The sequence below is a fragment of the Siphateles boraxobius genome, unplaced genomic scaffold, assembly GCF_051911475.1.
Source record: "Siphateles boraxobius isolate OS27281-9 unplaced genomic scaffold, OSU_SipBor_1 6, whole genome shotgun sequence".
In the NCBI taxonomy this organism is placed as follows: domain Eukaryota; kingdom Metazoa; phylum Chordata; class Actinopteri; order Cypriniformes; family Leuciscidae; genus Siphateles; species Siphateles boraxobius.
This window is the reverse complement of record NW_027509186.1, coordinates 39,905,123-39,927,723: the sequence shown is the minus strand read 5'-3', so window position 1 is coordinate 39,927,723 and position 22,601 is coordinate 39,905,123. Positions and strand designations below refer to the sequence as shown.

The 22,601-nt window shown below is 38.2% G+C and overlaps 2 protein-coding genes and 1 long non-coding RNA gene across 6 annotated transcripts in view; 1 reads left to right on the top strand and 2 right to left on the bottom strand.

Annotated features, from left to right (window-relative positions):
* LOC143715491 (uncharacterized) overlaps nucleotides 1-22,601 on the bottom strand; it is a 659,702-nt gene that overhangs the window by 215,231 nt on the left and 421,870 nt on the right. The window lies entirely within an intron of this gene.
* LOC143716536 (uncharacterized) overlaps nucleotides 1-22,601 on the bottom strand; it is a 66,165-nt gene that overhangs the window by 14,899 nt on the left and 28,665 nt on the right. Inside the window, exon 3 of the mRNA XM_077209087.1 lies at nucleotides 9,661-9,904. Within this exon, the coding sequence (XP_077065202.1) occupies nucleotides 9,661-9,904 (244 nt within the window). The remainder of the gene's footprint in view (nucleotides 1-9,660; nucleotides 9,905-22,601) is intronic.
* On the top strand, nucleotides 29-1,917 carry LOC143715499 (uncharacterized). 4 transcript variants are annotated; one of them, XR_013195773.1, is made up of 4 exons: nucleotides 29-111; nucleotides 503-556; nucleotides 759-823; nucleotides 930-984. It is a non-coding gene; the product is annotated as an uncharacterized LOC143715499 (long non-coding RNA). The 4 variants fall into 4 exon arrangements; XR_013195771.1 differs by lacking the exons at nucleotides 29-111; nucleotides 930-984 and adding exons at nucleotides 1,056-1,152; nucleotides 1,322-1,917 and having other exon boundaries at nucleotides 125-556; XR_013195774.1 differs by lacking the exons at nucleotides 29-111; nucleotides 930-984 and adding exons at nucleotides 1,056-1,152; nucleotides 1,322-1,917 and having other exon boundaries at nucleotides 125-664.

Sequence of the window (22,601 nt, the reverse complement as noted above, 5' to 3'; positions counted from 1 at the left end):
TAACGTTACACTTTTCGGCGCGAAATGCGTTTTTTGTTGGAGCGCGCCGTTCGTGTCTGTTCCGGGGAAGAGACGGAATTCACTTGACCGAGAGAGAGACCAGAAAGCAAGGTAAAAAACATTCTGTGTGTGTTGACAGGTTTGTGCAGTGCACCCTAGTTTAACATTATACTCGTCAACGTAACAAACTTTACCACGGTAAACTGCGCCAACGTTTCATTTTACAGACTTTGTTAGATTATTGAATTGAAATGTTAGATTATTGAATTGTTAAAATACGCCAAGGAGCAACACTTAGTTTACATTAACATTAACTTAACTAATGTAAAATTCTGTCTTGGTTGTAGCCAGTGTTGGCCTACTGTTGAGAAATGGCTAACAAGTTTTATGGCCAGCGGCCACCTTTCTAGTTTTAGCATTAATTTGCAAACTATAACATATTCTATATTTATTTTTTTAATGGAATTTGATATTTACTGCAATTTTGTATGTGTTTAAAAAGGCAACTGCAACAAAGCGCCAATTCGCGTCAGTGACGTCTAGCAAGATTCCTGAGGTAAGCCTAAACTGTAATTGAAATCATATTTTTTTTAAATATATTTTGACATAAGTTTGCTAAAATGATTAGCATTATGTGATAAGTGCTTTGGAGCCACTTGTGCAGGTAGCATACAGTATCTTATAAAATCTCTATAAAATTGACTAACTTTATATCAAATAGATCTCATTTCATGTCTAACATTATAATTATCACACAGCATATTAACCAATCAGAAGATGGACCATTTTCTATGTTCAGTCTCACCAGATTAAATGTATCCAGGTAAGCATTGCAGTAAAACTCTCACTAATTCATTCATACCAAATCTAGCATTTTAACAACTCAAGTTTATATAGGCTATATTTACATTATTTTGATATTTTATTAGGCAGAAGACTCTGCCATTGCAGTCCCACCTGACCAGGAAGGTCCTAGTATCAGCACTACTGGAAGGAGAACGATCATCACTCAGTGATTTCTTGCATGTGTCTTACTGTGTATTTGTCTCAAACAGGAACCCCTTCACTGCAGACAAAATGAAATGGGCTAAAACATCGATTTCAGTCTTTCTCTCTATGGATCTCAGCATTTTTGGACAGAATTTAGGATATGTAAGTATTAAAATTTAATCTGGCATAATTGAATTTAGTTAATCTGAAATGTTTGAAAATGCAATTGACAAAAAGCTTAAGTTTTAGTAAATAATAATAAAAAAAATTTAAAAAAAAGAATATGGAATTTTCTCCTCTCTCTCTCTCTCTCTCTCTCTGTTTAATATAGTGTTGGACCCGGGATCTCCTCTGAAGGACTGAGTACATTTGTGTTTGTGGACACGCATACAGACCAGGGAACATTCTGATGTTGTCAGTCAAGTTCTGAACAGGAACCAATCTTTGGAGAAGTTCATTTATTCACAAAGGTGGACAAAAACATTGTGTTGGCTTTTTAAAGAATATTTTGATGATGACTTTTACTCCTATGCTGTGGAAAAGATGGGAGTACAAGACAGTCAGACATTGATAATAATAAAAAAATCTTTCTTGAGCATCAAAGAGACTTCTTTCAAAAACATTAGGGCACTTAAATACTTCTTTTCGCCACAAGTGTACATGAATCCAACAAATCTTTGGAAATAATTATTTTGAAGGTGGGGTTATGTGTCATGTATTATGAAAAGAACTGTGTTTTGCCCTGTTTTGGACATTTCCTTTTTGACTGCTTAATGTATTTATATTCTGCAGTTTTATGAATGTAAGGGTGCTATTTCATTATAATAATTGTATAAGCTAAACTACCAATGCCTCTACAATCATTTTGTCAAATGCTAAAGTTTGGTTTAGGATTTTATGTACTTTTTTTAACAATGTGTGCAGTGATGGACAGCACATAATGTGTTAATTTAACGTTACACATCTTTGTGCAAACCTTTCTGACATATTAACTTTGTTAAAATTAACACAAAACCCTAAACTCACCCATTAATGTGTAAAAATGTAACAATTTCCAGCATTGGCAGACTGATTATTATGTGATGTATACGAAATGTTTTAAATTAAAAGAAAGGTATTTTGTAATAATTTTGTTTTATTTTATTTGTTAATTTTAAAATTAATTCTGTATCAAAATTATGAAATCTAATTTATATTTAGTACAAATAAAAGTAATTACAGTAGTGTACTGATTAGCTTGATTTTTACAATAATGCACTGTATTACACAATTACAGTACCATGTAGTTACTGTAAAACTGAAATACGGTTTGGTACTGTAAATCTTAATTACAATAACTTACTGTAACAGTGTGTTTAGAAATATTGTCATGAAAGTGTACTTTAAGTTAAGCTTAATTAGATATTATTACAAAGTGCATTTGTAAAAAGTGCACTTAAGTGTGTTAAGAAATATTGTCATTAAAGTGTAATCCATTTGAGTACACTTAAGTGGTATTTAAATTTAATTATATTATATTATCTGCAAGTGCATTTTTTTAAAAGTATTCTATTATTATTTGAAGCACACAAAAAGTACGCTTCCAATACAATTAAGCACACTTTTTCACAAGGGGGAACTTGAACTGCGCCAAGGAAAAACGGGAGAAACAGTTTTCTCACTGTCTTGTCTCTCATTTATGGCACAAGATAAAGGTTTAATATCATAGGATGCAGGATCCAAACACGAATTTTGTATATTTTTATATTTTGTTTAGGGATTTTTGACATACTTCTGTGAGGAGTAAGAATGTCTCGGGTTACAACTGTAACCCTTGTTCCCTGAGAAGGGAATGAGACACTGCGTCAACTACGACACTTTGGGGAATGCCCTTAGCGTAACGCATTTGAAGTATGAATGAAACTAATCCAATCCTGATTGGCCTCCTTTAAAAGCAGGGAGTTTACTTCCTATTCCAATACCTGACCCTGCACTGGGTCGACTGCAGTCCACACCAACCCGTGTAATGTCGGGAGGTGGAATCGAACTGCAGCCTGTAACCCTTCTCAGGACCGAAGGAGAAATATTTGGCAGGTATCCTCAGAATTAAATGCAGCCATAAACACAGGATAAGTGAAACACGGTCTGAATGGTAGGCTGAATTAAAATATCGAATTTCTAAAGTCAGATAATATTTCATAATTTTAATTTCTTAAAATTGAATGCAGCATAATTATCAGACAATACTGTTTTAATATGTGTTATACGGTCTCGTAATCAACACGCTGCCTCAGCAAACGCGAGATTCGAGCCGCTACATTTGACTTTCATCCCTCGAGAAGAAAGTTAACAGGTGCGAGGCTGAAACATCCGACAGCACACGGATGTACGCATCGAGATATTTCTCAATGAACACAGCCAGCACCCTCAGGAGCTGACTGTGAATGCCTCGCACCCAAACAGTATTATTTCACAGATCGTGTGTGTATCTTTATTGCAGTAGACTCGTAATCTACGCGCTGCCTCGGCAAATGCGATATTCGAGTCGTTCACAATATGTTTGGCTTTCATCTCTCGAGAAGAAAGTCAACGGGCGCGAGGCTGAGACACCCGAAAACGCACGTTAACTGTGTGCGTCGAGATATTTCCCAGTGAACACAGCCAGCACCCTCAGGAGCTGACCGTGCATGCATCGCACCCACACAGTATCTTTATTGCAGTAGACTCGTAATCTACACACTGCCTCGGCAAACGTGAGATCCCAGCCACAGAATCTTTATTGCAGTAGACTCGTAATCTTCACGCTGAGTCGGCAAACGCGAGATCCCAGCCACAGAATCTTTATTGCAGTAGACTCGTAATCTTCACGCTGAGTCGGCAAACGCGAGATCCCAGCCACAGAATCTTTATTGCAGTAGACTCGTAATCTACACGCTGGCTCGGCAAACGTGAGATCCCAACCACAGAATCTTTATTGCAGTAGACTCGTAATCTACACGCTGAGTCGGCAAACGCGAGATCCCAGCCACAGAATCTTTATTGCAGTAGACTCGTAATCTTCACGCTGCCTCGGCAAACGCGAGATCCCAGCCACAGAATCTTTATTGCAGTAGACTCGTAATCTACACGCTGGCTCGGCAAACGTGAGATCCCAACCACAGAATCTTTATTGCAGTAGACTCGTAATCTTCACGCTGAATCGGCAAACGCGAGATCCCAGCCACAGAATCTTTATTGCAGTAGACTCGTAATCTACACGCTGCCTCGGCAAACGCGAGATCCCAGCCACAGAATCTTTATTGCAGTAGACTCGTAATCTACACGCTGAGTCGGCAAACGCGAGATCCCAGCCACAGAATCTTTATTGCAGTAGACTCGTAATCTACACGCTGAGTCGGCAAACGCGAGATCCCAGCCACAGAATCTTTATTGCAGTAGACTCGTAATCTACACGCTGGGTCGGCAAACGCGAGATCCCAGCCACAGAATCTTTATTGCAGTAGACTCGTAATCTACACGCTGAGTCGGCAAACGCGAGATCCCAGCCACAGAATCTTTATTGCAGTAGACTCGTAATCTACACGCTGGGTCGGCAAACGTGAGATCCCAGCCACAGAATCTTTATTGCAGTAGACTCGTAATCTTCACGCTGAGTCGGCAAACGCGAGATCCCAGCCACAGAATCTTTATTGCAGTAGACTCGTAATCTACACGCTGAGTCGGCAAACGCGAGATCCCAACCACAGAATCTTTATTGCAGTAGACTCGTAATCTACACACTGCCTCGGCAAACGTGAGATCCCAGCCACAGAATCTTTATTGCAGTAGACTCGTAATCTACACGCTGAGTCGGCAAACGCGAGATCCCAACCACAGAATCTTTATTGCAGTAGACTCGTAATCTACACGCTGAGTCGGCAAACGCGAGATCCCAGCCACAGAATCTTTATTGCAGTAGACTCGTAATCTTCACGCTGAGTCGGCAAACGCGAGATCCCAGCCACAGAATCTTTATTGCAGTAGACTCGTAATCTACACGCTGAGTCGGCAAACGCGAGATCCCAGCCACAGAATCTTTATTGCAGTAGACTCGTAATCTACACGCTGCCTCGGCAAACGCGAGATCCCAGCCACAGAATCTTTATTGCAGTAGACTCGTAATCTACACACTGCCTCGGCAAACAAGAGATCCGAGCCACTAGATTCTATATTGCAAAGAAGACCTTCATTTGTGACAATTCTTAAGGGACAAACACCAAAAAAAAGAGCAGTTCACCACGAGGCAACCAAAGGTACTGGTACGCAGTTGTCAACATATGTCTTCTGAAAAGGGCTACAAAGAGGCTAAGAGACTACTCTACTTCACGTTTTTGGTATATAATTCCATTGTTCTTCACTTTGTTTTAAGTCTTATATTTCTGACATCAAAGATCTCTGAGAAGTGATTTCACAAAAGAGAAGAAACCACAACACGCTTCAGTGGCGTGGCCGCCATTTTGGGGTGAATATTCCAACTGGAGTTACTGGACAAACGCAGAGATAACAGTAACACAGAAACAGACAGAATGACAACAAAATCCAAGTGTAATAATAGAATGCAGTGTTTGGCAATCCACTGCAAAAACTACAAGTGTTACAGTACAAATCTTGCCTTTCATTGTTTTCCCAAAGACCATGACAGTTAAATTTGGCCTATGGTATAGTGCTATCTTATACACCTGCTAACTTTAACTGTTTTTTAGTCTAGTAGTAAACTTAATTCCTTCTAGGAACTGCAGGTCCTAGCCATATAAACCATAATGATGATTTTTAGGGATATGCCACTAAGTCAAAATTAGCTTATTAAAGCTTAGCTTATTATTTGGACAGTGGCTGTGTTTTTTCGTTTTGTTTACATAGTCTTGCTTTAACGGTCATTAATATAAGACAGTACTGAAAAAAAAAAATTGCTGTAAAGCTGTTCTATTGCTGTTAGAAATTTAGTGTCCAACATTCCCAATTATCTTGATGCATGTCCTTAATTTAATTTAATTGGTATAAATTCAGTGTTTATAATGCTAATACCTGAACTTCAAGGAGTTATAAACCAAACTGAAGGTTTTGTGGAAAAAAAGTGGAAGACTTGTATGGAAGTAAAATAATGCCAAATGTTTTTGAAACAAAAAAGCCTGTTGAATTGCACTACTATTTATTAACCCTGCTTGTATTTTAATGCATTGTATTTTTAGGGCTTGCATTTTTATAGGCTGAAATTCAACAGGGTTGAATATTTAAGCTGTTAATATTTCAATTCAAAACATTTCAAACACATTTTCAGTATCAAACATTAAATAATCCATATACACCTTTCATATTTCACTTCCAAAATATCCAAACTGTTTTAAAAACAATCTATAATATTCAACAGGCAATTTTCTGTCCAAATTATTTCGCTTTACAAATTCTACAGTAAATTCAACATTGATATGCAGGAACTGCAGGAAAAGAAGTAGATTACAGAGCATAATCTCCATCTGCTGTTAGTCATAGCGCGTGTTGACAAAGACCAGAGCGACAGTTAGAGCAAGCCATTCATTCATAAAAAATACTGTTTAATGTTATTTTTCTTCATTTTCATAATAATGTCATAATGTATTTTGTGAAGTCAGAGTATGTTTATACATGTGTGCTGAGCAGACAGCTGGTAGTTATATTTTGCTTAGAGGTAGGTATGTGTACAATGCCACGTTCAGTGAGAGATGTTCCAATGATGATGATAAATTAAATGTGTACATCTCAAAGGAACGTTTAAACTGATGCAAATGTACCACTAATGTATATATACCGTAAAAATAGTTTCTTGATGTGGAAAGTGTGCATTAGGTATACATTCCATTTTAAACATAAGCCAATCGCTCCAGGATTTTGCTATGTTGCGATCGCAACAATTAACGCAACTTCAACAAATCCCCGTGAATTCAGTGCGACTTGCAATTTTGACCAATCACCGCAACTTTTCTGCAACTTTGACCAATCATTGCGGTCTCCAAAAAAGCGTCGTCCACTTTCCTCACGCAGCAGCTCACTCTCCTCATGGTGCGTTCACACCGGACGCGAATTGCGCGTCAGGCGCGAGTGATTTCAATGTTAAGTCAATGCAAAGACGCGTTACGCGCGTAAAAAAATTCCTGCGGCGCGAATGAGGCGTAGAGCGCGGCGCGGTAGACGCGAATTCGCCTCATTCGCGCGTCAAGTTCAAGCGAATGGCGCGAATTAAGCGTCTGGCGTGTTAAGCGCGAATGATTTAGTTAGTGCTATTTGTGCATTCACGCGTTTGACGCGAATTCGCGTCTGCCGCCCGAGTTGAAAAATCTGAACTTCTGCGTCAATTCGCGCCGCGTTAACCAATCCGGAGCCTAGCTGCATGCTGCTGTCACGTGGTGAAGTATCTGGAGGCTTCAATAAATTATTTTGTAAAATGACTGGTTCTAATGCACAACAAAGCAAATATTTTATCACATAAAACTTGATTTCAATATATGAGACATATTCATTTTGTATTGAATGCTATTCAATATATTCAATATATATTTGTATTGAATGCTATTCAATAGATATTCCATATCTAGATACATGAAATATTATTAATGTAAAGACAACCAACATACTGCATAAGTTCATATCTGGACAGTGTTGTTCGAGAGAGAGAGAAAAATCACAGGACAGATTAATCACTTTTGGAGGCTGGCTCCATTTATCATCAAAACAAAAATAAATGACAGATTAGGTGGATGGGGGCGAGGGTGCTCCTCGCTCCGATGCGGGACAACAGGTCATCAAGCTGGGCGCGGGACAGGAGGAAGTACCGCTGAAAGCCGCCGTCATCCAGGCGCAGCTCCTGGAGCGAGCCAATGGTGAAACTCGCCACACTGGGTTCGCCTTCGAAGGGTCTGATGGACACAAATACGGCGACGATTACCCCTACGCCGCCGTTCTGCTCTCCAGAGCTAATACAGAGGGGTGACTCTCCGATGAATGCTCGATCAACATAAAAAAGATGGCCGCCAACGGGTTTTGATTCTGACGCGCGTGACGCGCGTAAATTTCGCTTCAAACTTTTGTTTTTACGCGCGTCAGTTTCACTCTTGACACGCGAATTCGCGTCCGGTGTGAACGCACAGTCACACAGCAGGCGACTCACTCTCCTCACACAACGGGCGACGCTTCTTTTTTACAAAATAGGTAAAAATAAAACTCATTTTAAAGTTACATTCAACATTATGTTTTGCAGCTAGGCGGGCATTATAACGTGTGTTACAAAGTGAGTACATTTGTCTCTGAAGTAAAGGCTGGACTACAATAGAGCAGATGGTGAACAGTGTTTTCTCTGGGACATGGTAGGCTAAGTTCCTTTGGGGTGAACTTTTTCCACTTTGTAAACCTATAACATGCACAAAAAAAGATATATAACAATAAAAGAAAATTCCCGCTCCTCCGTGAGAGATACGAGACCGGTGCGTCTCACAGGTGTCGCTCATCAGTAATCACTCGCGTCGTTCTCCCGCGGCCCTGTCTCGTCCTGCTCGCCACAGTAAACATAATAGGCTTGTTTGAGATGAGCAAAATCTGCGCAGAACCGATCACCGGTGATCAGCGCGTAATGCACGCCGGTTAGAAATGTGTCCAAGTGCGGTCCGCCTTGCTCTGATGTCATGGTGACGTGTGTCAAAAAAGTCTCGCGAGCGCAAGGCGCACGTGTCGGATTCTACAGTCGCGCACAGTTGTTGAAAAAAAAAAAAACATATAGCCTATGTCTGTTTTAAAGAAAAAATGATTGATAAATTCCTTATTTGGAATGGAATTAAATAACAAGTACTTGTTATTGTCTTGTTCATTATATTTATTTTCACATAAAGGCAATATAACTTAAATTCCATCCAGTTTATTAGCAACACTGTGCACGAGCGTGAATACTGTGAATCCCACGAGATACCCATCATTGATCTCGCAAGGTGACTCACTAGTAGATAGCCTTGTTGTTTAACTGCACTCTCTTACTGGCTTGGGAATGGTAAAAACAATTTCACATTTCTACTACATAAATGACCCATGTTAACATTCATCTTTACAGAGGGAACATCCCTTTAAGTAAAAATCTATCTACCTTTGCCGTTTTAACCTATAAAAACAAATGCCAAAAACATCGCAACTTTCATCGCAACTTTTTAGAAAAGTGGCCGCAACATCAGGCATTTTAGGCTGCAACAATCACAAAAAAGATCCGCGAAACCCTGGAGGGACTGATAAGCATCATGTTTTGCAACCTTACAAGGAAGTTGAAAGTCGCTCAGTTGTGTATTTAATCTCAATCTTACTGTACCACCTCAGAGAAACATAGGCATGATGGGGGAAAGGAAGCAGAAACCCAGATAAACCATTTACAGCTAGCATGATGGGATGAGAAGATGGAGAACAGAGAAAACTGGAATGACCTCATTATTCTTACATGCCTGTGTTTCTCTCTGTCTGACACACGATACATAAATCTTTTGGCAAAAGTAACTGGTGAAGCTTCTGTGATAAAACAATAATAGGGGGAAGCCGGCTTTTCAAATCTACACTTGAGGTATTTGACATGATAAAGATTGTTGATCACTTGCAACATTTTTTTATGAGTGATAAGACTTGATAAATATCTAAAACTGTTCTCACACTGAGTACATTGATGCGGCTTCTCTCCAGTATGAAGTCGCTCATGTAATTTCAGGGTTCCAGACCGGGCAAAACTCTTGTCACAATATGAGCACTTGTAAGGTTTTTCTCCAGTATGAATTATTTGGTGCTGTTTCAGTTGACTAGATGTAGTAAAGCTCTTCCCACAGTCAAAGCACACATGATCTCTCACTTCATTATGTGTTTTCTTGTGCTTTTTAAAACAGTTCAGGCGTTTAAAACTCTTTCCACAGAGAGAACACACATAAGGCTACTCATCTGAATGAACTTCCAGGTGTTGTTTTAGATGTGCTGATGAAATAAACTCTTTACCACACTGATCACAGTTAAATAGTTTTTCTCCAGAGTGAATGTGCAGATGAACACTGAGCGTTGATGCTCGTGAAAAACTCTTTCCACACTGAGTGCAGTCGTACGGCTTCTCTCCAGTGTGAACTCGCTCATGTAAGTCGCTTCACCATGAAGCTTTTAAAGGGAATGTGAGATGGCGTTCTGATTGGTTTATTTCACGTTACACCCAAACCACACCTATGAGTAATGTAGCTACTTCAGACCAACCCATTTTAGATTTTTAGAGATCCGTCCACAAAGTTACTTGCGTTTCGCGTTTGATACTTGTGTTTCAAATCGTTAAAATAGGGCCCTAAATGTTTTTGTTCTTTACATTTTTTGTTTACACATTGTTTAATATTTTCAACTAAAAGAAAACCTTATGATGTAACGTAAGCTTATTGTGTATATTACTTTTCCCCATTAGTCAACGATATTGTTTAACATCCATGCGTAAAGGGACATATGCGCTAGTCAGTCAGAGAGCGCGGTAACAGATGACGTCAAATCTAGCGGGATTCCATTAATAAACTCCACGGAATCCCACTATTCACCTACGCAATGATTAAATTCAAGCAAACTTTAGCATACAACTAGCCTGACGTCTTCATACTCAGATTGTAGTCAGGATATGAGTCTGATACTGCTCCATTGAGCTGTGATTATGGGGCGTGTTTCAACTGAAACAGGAAAGAAAATGCTGCACTCAATTGGATAGACCTACAACCAATCAGAGCAACGGAGTAAGTGACGAATCCCGTAGGAAGAACGGCAAAAACATATTTCCAATCGACAAATGCCTTGATCGCTGTTCTCTGTTCCTCTTTTAAAATTAATGTGTTGTCGATATCTTATATGACAGACGTGATGGCGGAATCTAAACATCTCAATTCTCCAGTGGCAGCCATTCTTTGTTGTAAACGAATTCAACCCAAGCGCTCTTTGGTGACGTGGATGATTACGTTACTGTTGATCATCTGTCCATCATCGTATAAAGCCCGCCCTGACAATCTGATTGGTCTGAACAGCTTTGGTTCAAGCATAGTTGCTCCACACCGGATCAAGTCGAGACTGAACTTCCTGACCTCAAATGTTGTGGGCGGAGCTAAGTTCTGCTGGCATCCAGGCTAGCATACAACCTCTTTGGACAAATATACATAGTGAAAAGATGATACAAAATGTTATACCTTGGAAAATGGCATTTAAGATTTTTTAAGGGCCTTAATTATTTCTCTAAATTTATTTATCAACTTTTAATATTTTTTGGACCCCACGGACACCATGTATCATGTCACTTTTGCCATGCTCCTATTCTATAAATACTGTTGCATTCATTTTGCTGGTGGGATTCTGTCTGAAATTTGTCTAAGATCTTCCGGCCATGATTAAAGCATATTTAAAGGCATTGTCTGGAGTCTGTTTGGTTATTGCTGCGCTACAAATTAGTGGAGCACTAGAGATCTTATTTTAGTGTTCATGGGGGTCAAGACGTTGACCGACTCAGTCGGCCTCATTTAGTAGACTAGACCCAGGAAAACTAATGTCGATCAGGAGACGTTCGGGGGCGTTGATTAGGCCATCCTTAAAAATATTCATGTTTGCCGTAACCCGACCGACCCTGTCAATTTAGGACCGACCCAATTTTTTAGTTTTTTTCCCTTTTAGTCCGACCGACTTGCCGGTTGTAACTTGCGTTTAGACCGACCGATTTTTTTTTTACTCTTCAAACAACTAATACAAATTCAATAAAATAATATTAATTATATTTTAGTTAGTATTGTGAAAGTTGCTTATGCTTATTGCTTCAGTCATTTCTATATATAATAATATTAAACCATTTGTCTGTGATGCAATATTGCTATTCGCAGTCCAGAAGAGAGAGAGAGAGCAATCCCTCACGCGGAGCCACAGCGCGCACAACACGACAGCCCTGCTTAATGAGTGACAATGGGTTACATTTTAGATCTGGGATATTATTCTAATTTTATTTTATATTTCGGCTTTCAAAGATTAGAAAAATAAAGATGTTTGAGATGAAACCATCACAAACTAGATGCATTCTGCCTAGGCCAACTTCCTTCCCTTCACAGCGATGCTCTGTCATTTCTTCCTAAAACCCAAACGTACCGTCAGAATCAGCACGATCGGTGATTGTTGTAAAATGCAGTTTCTACTGTTGCTAAATTGCGGACGCGTTTAATCATTGAAAGAGCTATTAAAAGCACAAAAATCTGCGCAAGAGACGCTGTTCACGAGGCGACGCGCGCTCTGAAATGGACTACAACGAGACAAGAAAAGTATACTTAACTTTGGGCTTCATGTGCGCATCTAAACTATCAAATATACATAGAATCTAAAAATGACCAGCTCTGAGATTCACTTAAACACAGTTTATGTCTTAAATGGACGTAAATAGTTGGGAGAAAATGATGGTGCATCAGTCACCTATTAGATGCACTCGGCCTTAAAGGGGCATCGTCTGATAAAGCTGCTGACGATTGAGACATTAATGCGGATCGAACAACAAAAGGCAGAGAAAATCACTCACAGCTCTTGAATGAATAACTTAAAATTTAATAAGCATTAATCTATGTATGATAAACTATGCAGCGTTATTTTACATTTGATTACTAAATTATATTTCTTTTCAGACAGATACCTGAAAAGTAATTTTTTGACCTTCCTGAAATTAAAGCACTGTGTATATAATTTGTATCTTTGTTTAATTGTATTCTTTTTTTGAACAAGTGTTTGTACTTGTTGTGTATCCTATCTCATGTATATAAAACAAAAAAAGCCTGCACACTGCTGCATAACAAATAGATATTTTATTCGTTTTGTTAAAACATTGATTTTTCTTTTGCTATAGATATTTTACACTTCAAAATATAAAGCAAATGTTAATTACACACCAAAAAGAACCGATAAGAATACCGCTAAAGTACCGGATCGATAAGCAGTATCGGTAAGAGTAGTAATACCGTTAAAACCTTAACGATACCCATCCCTAGTAATGTTGCAGTAATGTTTGTGGTCACCGTTCAAAGTCATACGGGTTTGGGCACCATAATACGGGTTTGGGCACCATAATACATCTAAAAAATGAATTAAAACATCTGGACACCGCTTTAACTTGGCACGAAGTTCTGGAAAAACTGTGCCCAGATCTATCCCCTCCCTTCTCACCTGTCTAACGGTGATTGTGTCGACTGACCTGAAGGAAACCACTCAAATGTTGGTGGAGGAAACTCAAACTATTGAGGACGTGCTACAATTTGACCCTAAAATCAAATTGGTTTCTTTTAAATTTATATTTCAAAGTGAGCCACCACCACCGGCCTTTTTTTTTTAAACCAAAAATGTGTTTTAGGTGGACAGATCAATACAGTACACAGAACATGTAGGATGTTGGAAAATAACGATGTCTTTTCTGTTAACCAAATGCTTTTTAATATTCGCTATTACTTCAATGCAAGTGAACAAGCACGCTGTTATTTGTTGCTAAGTGACGTGCATGTTCAAGTAAGCCAGAAATGCGCAGATTCTGCGCAATACATTGTATTTAACCCTCTGGGGTCGGCAAACGCGCCGCCGCGTTTTGCTCGATTTTTTTCACATAGCAGCAAAATAGACTTAAAATCCTCTGTCATTTTTGGTCATACAGACTTAAGAAATATAAAATAAAAAAAACGTTGAATATGTACTTTTTTATGTGTCCACTTACAATCGAAATAAAACATTGTGCTTTTGTAAAATAAAGAAAATAAACTAGGGCTGCAACTAACGATTATTTTGATAATCGATTAATCGGACGATTATTTTTTCGATTAATCGATTAATCGGATAGAAATTAAATTAGATTTTTTTTTATTATAACTAAATAAAACCGTAAATCAGGGTATTTATGTGTAAAAGTGTACTTTAAAAAGTGCAAAAGCCACACATTGAGTTTTACTAATATCAATATTTGCATTGTTTTTAATGATAATTGCTGATGGCAAGTTGACAAACATGATTATTGTTAAAAAAATTATATCCAACATATTATGTTTTAACACAATTTTTGTTAAAACAAATTTACACAGACATGTTGTTCAGATGTGAATATCTGAACTAAAAACAAACTAAAAACATCTAAAATATATAATTCATTTAATTTTTATTTAAAATTAATTATATATAAGGAATATAAGGATAAAGAATATAATATATATTATATATAATATATAAAAGAATAATATAAGGATAAATTGATTAAATAAATATAGAAAGACTGAAAACAATTGTGTGAACGTAGAGCCGCAGTAGATCGCGTTTGAAAAACAATTAAAACTTAGTAGACAAATGCTATAAAAAGAGAACGGAATGGAGGTAACGTTACCCAGCAAGCTAACAGGCTTGAGTAAAGGACAGGAGAAATTATGCATTAGTGCACAAGCATTCGCTGAAAACCACTGAGTACAGTGACTAAAAAACAATATTTTACTGCTGCTGTTATACTGCCTTTATATTTAGTGCTTCGTTTTGTAAAGACCGTTTTAATTTAACCTATTTCTGCGGTAGCGCTATTTTAATCCATCACTTACGTTGCGAGCGAACTGATTGCGCAACCTGATGCTCGAGACAAAATACATTACAGACATCCCAAGATCCCGGAAGTCCCGGGAGTCTCCCGCATATTGATTGCGGCTCCCTGATGCCCGCGAATTAGTTCAAACTCCCGAAATCTAGAGCGCGCAAGCAAGAGCGCGCATGCGAGACAGAAGAGACTGCTCCAAACCGTGTAGCGCGCGCGCTCGGCAGAGCGCCTGAGGGAGAGAGACCTTGCGTGTGTGTGCGTACCAGTAAACGCTCCCCGTGACGTAAGCAGACCAACTAATCGATAATGACATTCGTTGACAACGATTTTCATAATCGATTATAATCGATTTTATCGATTAGTTGTTGCAGCCCTAAAATAAACAGGGTGTGCTTTCTGCCTCTCTGTCTCCGTTAATTTTTTTCTGGAGCACGTCTCTAAACTTAAACAAAGCTCAGCGAATACTATTCACCCAGGCATGAGCAGTATATCTTTATAATCATTTAAGTTTGTACTTTTAAAATATCTAATTCAAAATTAAAATAAATATTCTGTTTATGTAATCTATAAAAAAAGAGAGAGGTGTCAGCCGATCTCAGTAACGTTCTCTCAGCTCAATATTCTGCTAATTTGACACGCCCAAGGAGAGCGTGCGTTATTCAAACGCAAATGATCTGAAGCATCACATGCAAAGTGTCAACGCCCCTCATAAACTCGATAACACAACAAATGTAATCATCAGATTAATGTACTATTTCGTCTTGCGAGGCTGTGAGGAATAATCCTGGGACATTTACCTCAGAAAATGTGCTAGTTTATTTTCATTTCAAGGAGAAACGGATCTAGCCGCGAATTGTGAGTAAGTTTTTTATTCTTGTGCTTTGTTCTAATTGCGATATGGGATAGTGTCTGTAAACGCAAAAAGACTTTAAATTTTAATCACGTTTCTGTGTGTGAATGAATTAAGGGCACATATCGGCGCTGTTGCTTATGTTACAGATGAAATATGAAAGACATCATTTCACAGTTTTTGGATAGATTATAACGTTTTAATTCTAAAATAGACAACAAATAAGCTTTTGTTAGCCAGTTTCTGCTTATATGTAAATATGTTCGGTCAAAAATAAACTCACCAACTAAGATGTAATTATAGTATTTGTTCCAATGTAAGGGTACTTTAAAAAAGAATACTTTATAAGAAATTTATGGGAAAAGACAATTTTCTTTTCAAGATGTTTCCAACTCTAACTTTGAACAAATTCTGTGGAATGGCCCATATAGCCTATTTGAACATGATATGTTTCCAGGTATGACTATGTACTAAAAATGTGCTTTTGACTTATATGGATTACATATATATATATATAATCCCTAACAATAATTGCAATGCATCTAATACATGGATATAAATATACATTTTAACATCAAAATGAAAGCTACACACATTTACTAGACTAAACGACATTTCCACACACTCAATCAACAAAGATGTGGAGAGTTTTGTTAACACGGAAAACGGCGCGCAGGCGGCAAATACATAAATACATCATACATCAAACTGTTGGGAGAAAAGCGCATACATAAACTTGTTCCGGTTTTTTTTACCCTTCCATAATTTACATAAACCTAAAACTTACCTTAATACAGCCTATTTTCACTCTTTAACGCAGAGACTTACCTGACACAATAGTATCCAGCTGCAGACCCGCAGCACCACCAGTTTCAGAACCCCAGCGCCAGAACCGGAAGTAAGGGGCGGAGCTTACGTTCTAACACCAGCGCCAGGACCGGAAGTGAGGGGCGGAGCTTACGTTCTAAACCGAGTAACGCCACCTAACGTTTTGGAGCGTAATTTGCTTAGACACGAAACGTCATTATTACACAAGAAATGTCATACTTTATACTTATTATAATGATACATTAAGGTATAGTACAATAAGCATTTAAAACATTGATTTTGTGTAATATAATTCTATATAGTTATCCGTTTTATTGTATTATGAGAGTTACTTCCTGATCGTGAAAATAATGCTTGAAACTTATGGTCATTTTATATAAAATATACTTTATTTCACAAGAACATGTGCAGCATGCATTTTTCTTTATGTAAAATAATGTCAAAAATCTAAAAAGAGAGAGAAAATCCGGCATTGTTTTAAAAGAAACCATAAAAATGTACCGTACTTCAAATAATAGCCGAGTCCCAAATAGACGATTGTCTCTTTACACGCCTGGTGTGGCTGCAGGTCTGGGTAAATATAAGTCCGGTCTCAAATAGAGGTCGGGTCTGTTTTTTAGTTTCAGGTTGTATTAAATCTTCTAAAACCCGTCAGATCGTCCGCTTTTTGGCGGAATAGAATGACTGCTGCGCATGACAGGGCGCTTAACGAGCAGAGAGAGAGAGAGAGAGCCCCGGCCGCGCGCGCGCACTCTCACGTCTTCAAACAACACGAGCACTGTCTTGCTCTTTATTTGTCACATACCAGTTATAGTTCATACAACGAGCAGTGACTCTCTGTGTAATAAAAACATACCCTAAATATTATTTAAAAGGTGCAACAATTTTTAATATTTTTAAATACTTGCAAAAATAACCATGCTTGTGTCATTGTAAATAATTCCGCCCCTCCCTCACTTCCGGTTCTGGCGCTGGGGTTCTGGCACTGGGGTTCTGAAAATGGTGGTGCTGCGGGTCTGCAGCTGGATATATCTCACCTGACAAGCTCTCTCCAGTCACGGGCTGTTCTGACTGAGCGCGCGCGCCCGGTCCATTACAAATGACGTCACTCACAGAACTCAAAATATTATTCATAAAAATATATATATATATTTTCCTTCTGTCGTCCACAACAAAATAAATATGATATACATTTTGCAAAATATTATTTAGCAAAAAAAAAAAAAAACATTTATAGTTAATTGTTTCAGAACCGGAACAGTTAAAAAAACCAACCTCTCAAAGCTAAAAATACATTATTTGCACACACTTGCAACTTACTACAGCAGTTTAATGGCATTTTATGCCATCTTAAAATCAAGAAAACAACCAACTCTATTTTTAATTTCTATTTTTCAGTATGTTTAACATTTTACAAATGATTCAAATGATCAAATGATTCTTGTACAATCAGGATATAATATAGTTTACATTGGTTAAGTAAATTACATGAACATGTCTTATTGAAGCAGGTTTTACAAAGCAGTTATCCAGTGAGAAAAAAAAATACAAATAATTCTTTACACTAAATTAGGTCAGTCAGGTCATATACAGTATATACAGCGCTTTTAACAATATAGATTGTTTAAAAGCAGCTTTACAGTGATAATAGGAAATTAAAGTAACAGAGATTGTTTTGGCTTTACAGCAGCTCTAGAATAAAGTTATTGTCCAGCTAAAGTTAGTTTTGATCAGCAGTTCTCAACTGGGACATTTTACCATGGTCATTTCTCACACACACTCTCTCTCTCTCTCTCTCTCTCTCTCTCTCTCTCTCTCTCTCTCTCTCTCTCTCTCTCTCTCTCTCTCTCTCTCTCTCACACACACACACACACACTCTCTCTCTCTCACACACACACACACACACACACACACACACACACACACACACACACACACACACACACACACACACACACACACACACACACACACTCTCTCTCTCTCTCTCTCTCTCTCTCTCTCACACACACACACTCTCTCACACACACACACACACTCTCTCTCTCTCTCTCTCTCTCTCTCTCTCTCTCACACACACACACACACTCTCTCTCTCACACACACACACACACTCTCTCTCTCTCTCTCTCTCTCTCTCTCTCTCTCTCTCTCACACACACACACACACACACACACACACTGGTTTTGAGAACCAAATAAATGTATTTCACAAATATGGTAACAAATACATAAATAATAAGAATGAATAAACAGTAAATGTAAGGCTTTTAAAAAACAGTACCAAACTACACTGTAACTGTAGTTTTTTAACAAACTGTAAAAAAAAAATTAAAAAAATGTAGCCTTAAATTTAAGTACAATCAACAAGTCATTTCAACTTAAATGACATTAAACTGACTTAAATAAGTTGCATGTTGTATAACTTAAAAAAATAAAGTATTATTTTGATGAGTTGAAGTCATGTAAAAACATATGTTGTCGACTTACAGATCATGTAGTTTTTTGTTAATACAAAAGTTGTTAGAGCCGCCAAAAATAAAGTGTACAAAATAACACAAAGTGAAATAATGTGAAGTGGCATTTTGGGGAAACGGAAACAACAGTAAATACACAATACTAACATGAACTATTAAAGAAACATGGAAACTTCTTCTGATGAATAGAATGAACATCATTCCTGCACGCAGATCCTTCCCAGTTAACACACGACCAGTTACGTAATTTATTGGTACTTTTTGGTAATTTCATGACTTACTAATTGACAACATAACTACGACACTCTGAGCGTCATTTATTTATTAATTTATTATTATTTATAATGAAGTGATGATATACAGCGAACGCCGTAAATGCAGTATAACGTCTGACAACAGTGACAAGACCGGAAAGCAGAGCCGGCCTGAGCCTTTTGGGGGCCCTAAGCAGAATTTGATTTAGGGGACCCCTCCGACTACGCGAAGTCACCTGTGCTTGACGATTATTGACACAAATGTCACGCAATAATGATACATTATAAATGAATACAGTGAGGTTATGTATTAATACAAAATAAATACTTAATAAAAAATAGATGCCTACTTAAATAAAAAAGTTTTAACTTTTACTTTACTCTTTTACTAACTCTTTGAAACTTCTTAAAACAAACTGTCTCAAAACATATAAAATAAATTATTTGCTAAAATAATGACAAAACTGAGAACATAATAAGAGCAAGGGTTCAACAATGACAATTATTGTTGAAAATTGTAAAAATATTATTTCTCAACTATCTCAATAGAGTGTAACTCTCCTCAAAATCTTATTTATTATTATTATTGTAACAGACTTTGTTGGATTGTACATGACATAATCCAACAAAGTCTGTTACTATAATACCGGTAATGATGTACTGGCGCTCGTTGTATGTAATCTATTTTTCCCCTCGGGGCTTGCCGTAGATAGGAATTGGTCGTGCGCACTTGGTACTGGAGTGTCGCAGGTTTTTGAAGTTAGTGATCTGGGCCCGTATTCCTAAAGAATCTTAATGCAAAAAGTAGCTCCTAGTGACAAAATTCTAAGAAAATTCTTAGAAATGTGGGCGTTTACTCCTAAAATTAAAGAAAAAATCCTAGTAAAGAAAAAAGTAATTCAGAAAGCATCTTAACCCTTAAAAGAGGTCTTAAGGTCAACATTGTTAGGAGCACGGACGAGGACTTTTAAGAGGCTTAAGAGTTTTTTTTAGCAGAGGAGAAAATGGCAGAAAGACGAAGAGGGAGAAGAAATGTGTTGCAGACAATAGATGACAGTGAGTTAATAAGACACTATAGATTAGATCGTGCAGGGATCATGTTTGTGACCGATCTTATTAGAGACACAATAACATCTCCGACACAGCGCAGGAATGGCGTAGTGCCAGAAATGAAATCACTACTGTACATTAAGATATTTGGCAGCTGGGAAAATGCATCAACGCAGCAGTGATGATTTGGGTCTGTCACAAACTTCTGTAAGCAGAGTGATCACAAACAATTACAGCACTTTCAGAACCTCTTATTGTGTCGCAGTTCATTGTGTTTCCACTGGACATTCCCACATTGCAGGCTCAAAAAAATGCATTTATGAATATAGCAGGCTTCCGCACAAGCAGGGGGAATGAACCGTAAATAATTTATAATTGACCGCTATAAGCTCCCACGTCTGCTTCTGTGCTGTGACACCCGGCCTGATTTTCCTTTAAAGGATAATTCCGGTATTTAACACTTTGAGTCTATTTTGTAGTTTGTTTTGAATGAACTAGAGTGGTGGACTTAGAAATTTTGACAATGGGTCCTGTCTCGACTTTTTGACTATTTTAGGATCGCCTCTTACCGCTTCAGAGTGGATGTCTATGGGCATGCTCAAACATGTCCTTAAAACAACCCTTAACGTTCATTTACAAAACTGCGCAACTCACCGAGTGGTTAGTGGTGTTCGTTGATGTTCCAAAACAAGTAGCGTAGCGAAATACAGTTTCTGTCGTGTTTTATTTGCCATTTTTTAAAATCACATTGATGTCTGCTGAAGGACTCAGTGCTCGTTGATATTACTGCGCTACCGGAAACGGAAAGGGGTCTGTTTACATTTGGTTGTAGTCTTTTCGCTCGGTTCTCCGTCTCTCAGAAGGCTAGCGTGAGCAGAGCAACTGTGCTCCCGGAGTAGCGAAATAAACAAACAAAAAATCCTTACATCTAAAATGGATTATGAAAGGTGGATTCTGGAGGACCCGCTCGATTTTGAGACCCCAAGGTCTTCTTCGTCTAGCGTTGGTCCAATAAGCGTCGGTACAGCTGTCCTTTTCAGATAGAGTTTATTCGGAGACTTTTCTTTTCGAGAACCTGTAGATTGAACATAGTCCTCGTCCCGAAAGTGAAAGGCACAAACACGATGGTCAGCTTCTCGAAGAACATCTAAAGGAGTGTTTATGTCAAACCCGAGGAATGAAAGCCACAACTTTAGTCATTCAGGGTTGTGGAAAGGAAGCCGATGACAACTCCTTTTTGGAGGGATTTTACCGCAGTTTCTGACCGCACAAATTCTTGCCATATTCGACTGTGACTTTTTTTACGGTGCCTAGACACCGTCCAGCGTCCTTGTTGTCGCCATCAAGTGGTCGGGAGTGTGCTTACGCTTCAGATTCAAATATCGAGCGGAAGTTTATACGCGGTTGTGAGGTATCTGAAAAATAGTTCCACTATAGCAAATAACACGGATTGAAAGCATACATTGCGCCGATATATTTGTTTTTAATTATCAACGAACACCACTAACCACTCGGTGAGTTGCACAGTTTTGTAAATGAACGTTAAGGGTTGTTTTAAGGACATGTTTGAGCATGCCCATAGACATCCACTCTGAAGCGGTCAGAGGCGATCCTAAAATAGTCAAAAAGTCGAGACAGGACCCATCGTCAACATTTCTAAGTCCACCACCCTAGTTCATCCAAAACAAACTACAAAATAGACTCAAAGTGTTAAATACCGGAATTATCCTTTAAGGATGGCCTTGTGTTCATCCACTAACTGGGCTCACAGTAAACACTGTTCCTCTGTCCAGTTGAGCTTTCTTGTCCTTCTTGTTTTTTTTATTCCATGTTTGCTACATTAAAACCAACATTCAAACCACCACTTAAATAGACAGTGGAACAGTTTTTATCATTCTAATCCAATCAAATACCTTAAAGGAAATTAAAAGTATGGTAAATAAGGATTTATATACACAAATATAATGTGTGTGTGTGTGTGTATGAGAATGGTCTAATAGGAAAAATAACGCATGTAATTTCAAAGTGGAGGCTTAGAATAGACCCTAATCACTCTTTTTTTCCTTCTTGGACAACCAACCAATCACAGTCTTCAAAAGATTGTGTCATACATAGCAACGGGGTCAGCCCCGCCTCCTCACTAAGATAAAAGTTTTTGTCTTTTCCTTACTCAGAGTTGCTCTCAGATCGGTCCCGAATCGCTCTTAAGCTAAGACTCCTACGTAAAAGTTTTTAAGCTAAATTAAACGTTTTCTAAAAGGATTCTTAGATTCTTTAGGAATACGGGCCCTGATGTGTGGTATAATAAAGTGGAGAAGAGGTCATAATGCTATGTTTATTATCTATTCAAACTGCTACCCTTACACCTAGAAGGTTAAGTTCCCCTGCGGCTATTTTCTCCAACTTAAACCGATACCGTGACTACGCGCAGTTGCGCACGAATTGTCTATGCACTCGCGAGGTGTCAAGATTATGCGCATGACTTAAACGCTGGCAGACACAGCAGCAGTTGTTGGCAGGTATATTGATCCTGAAATCAGAATTTTCTTGTC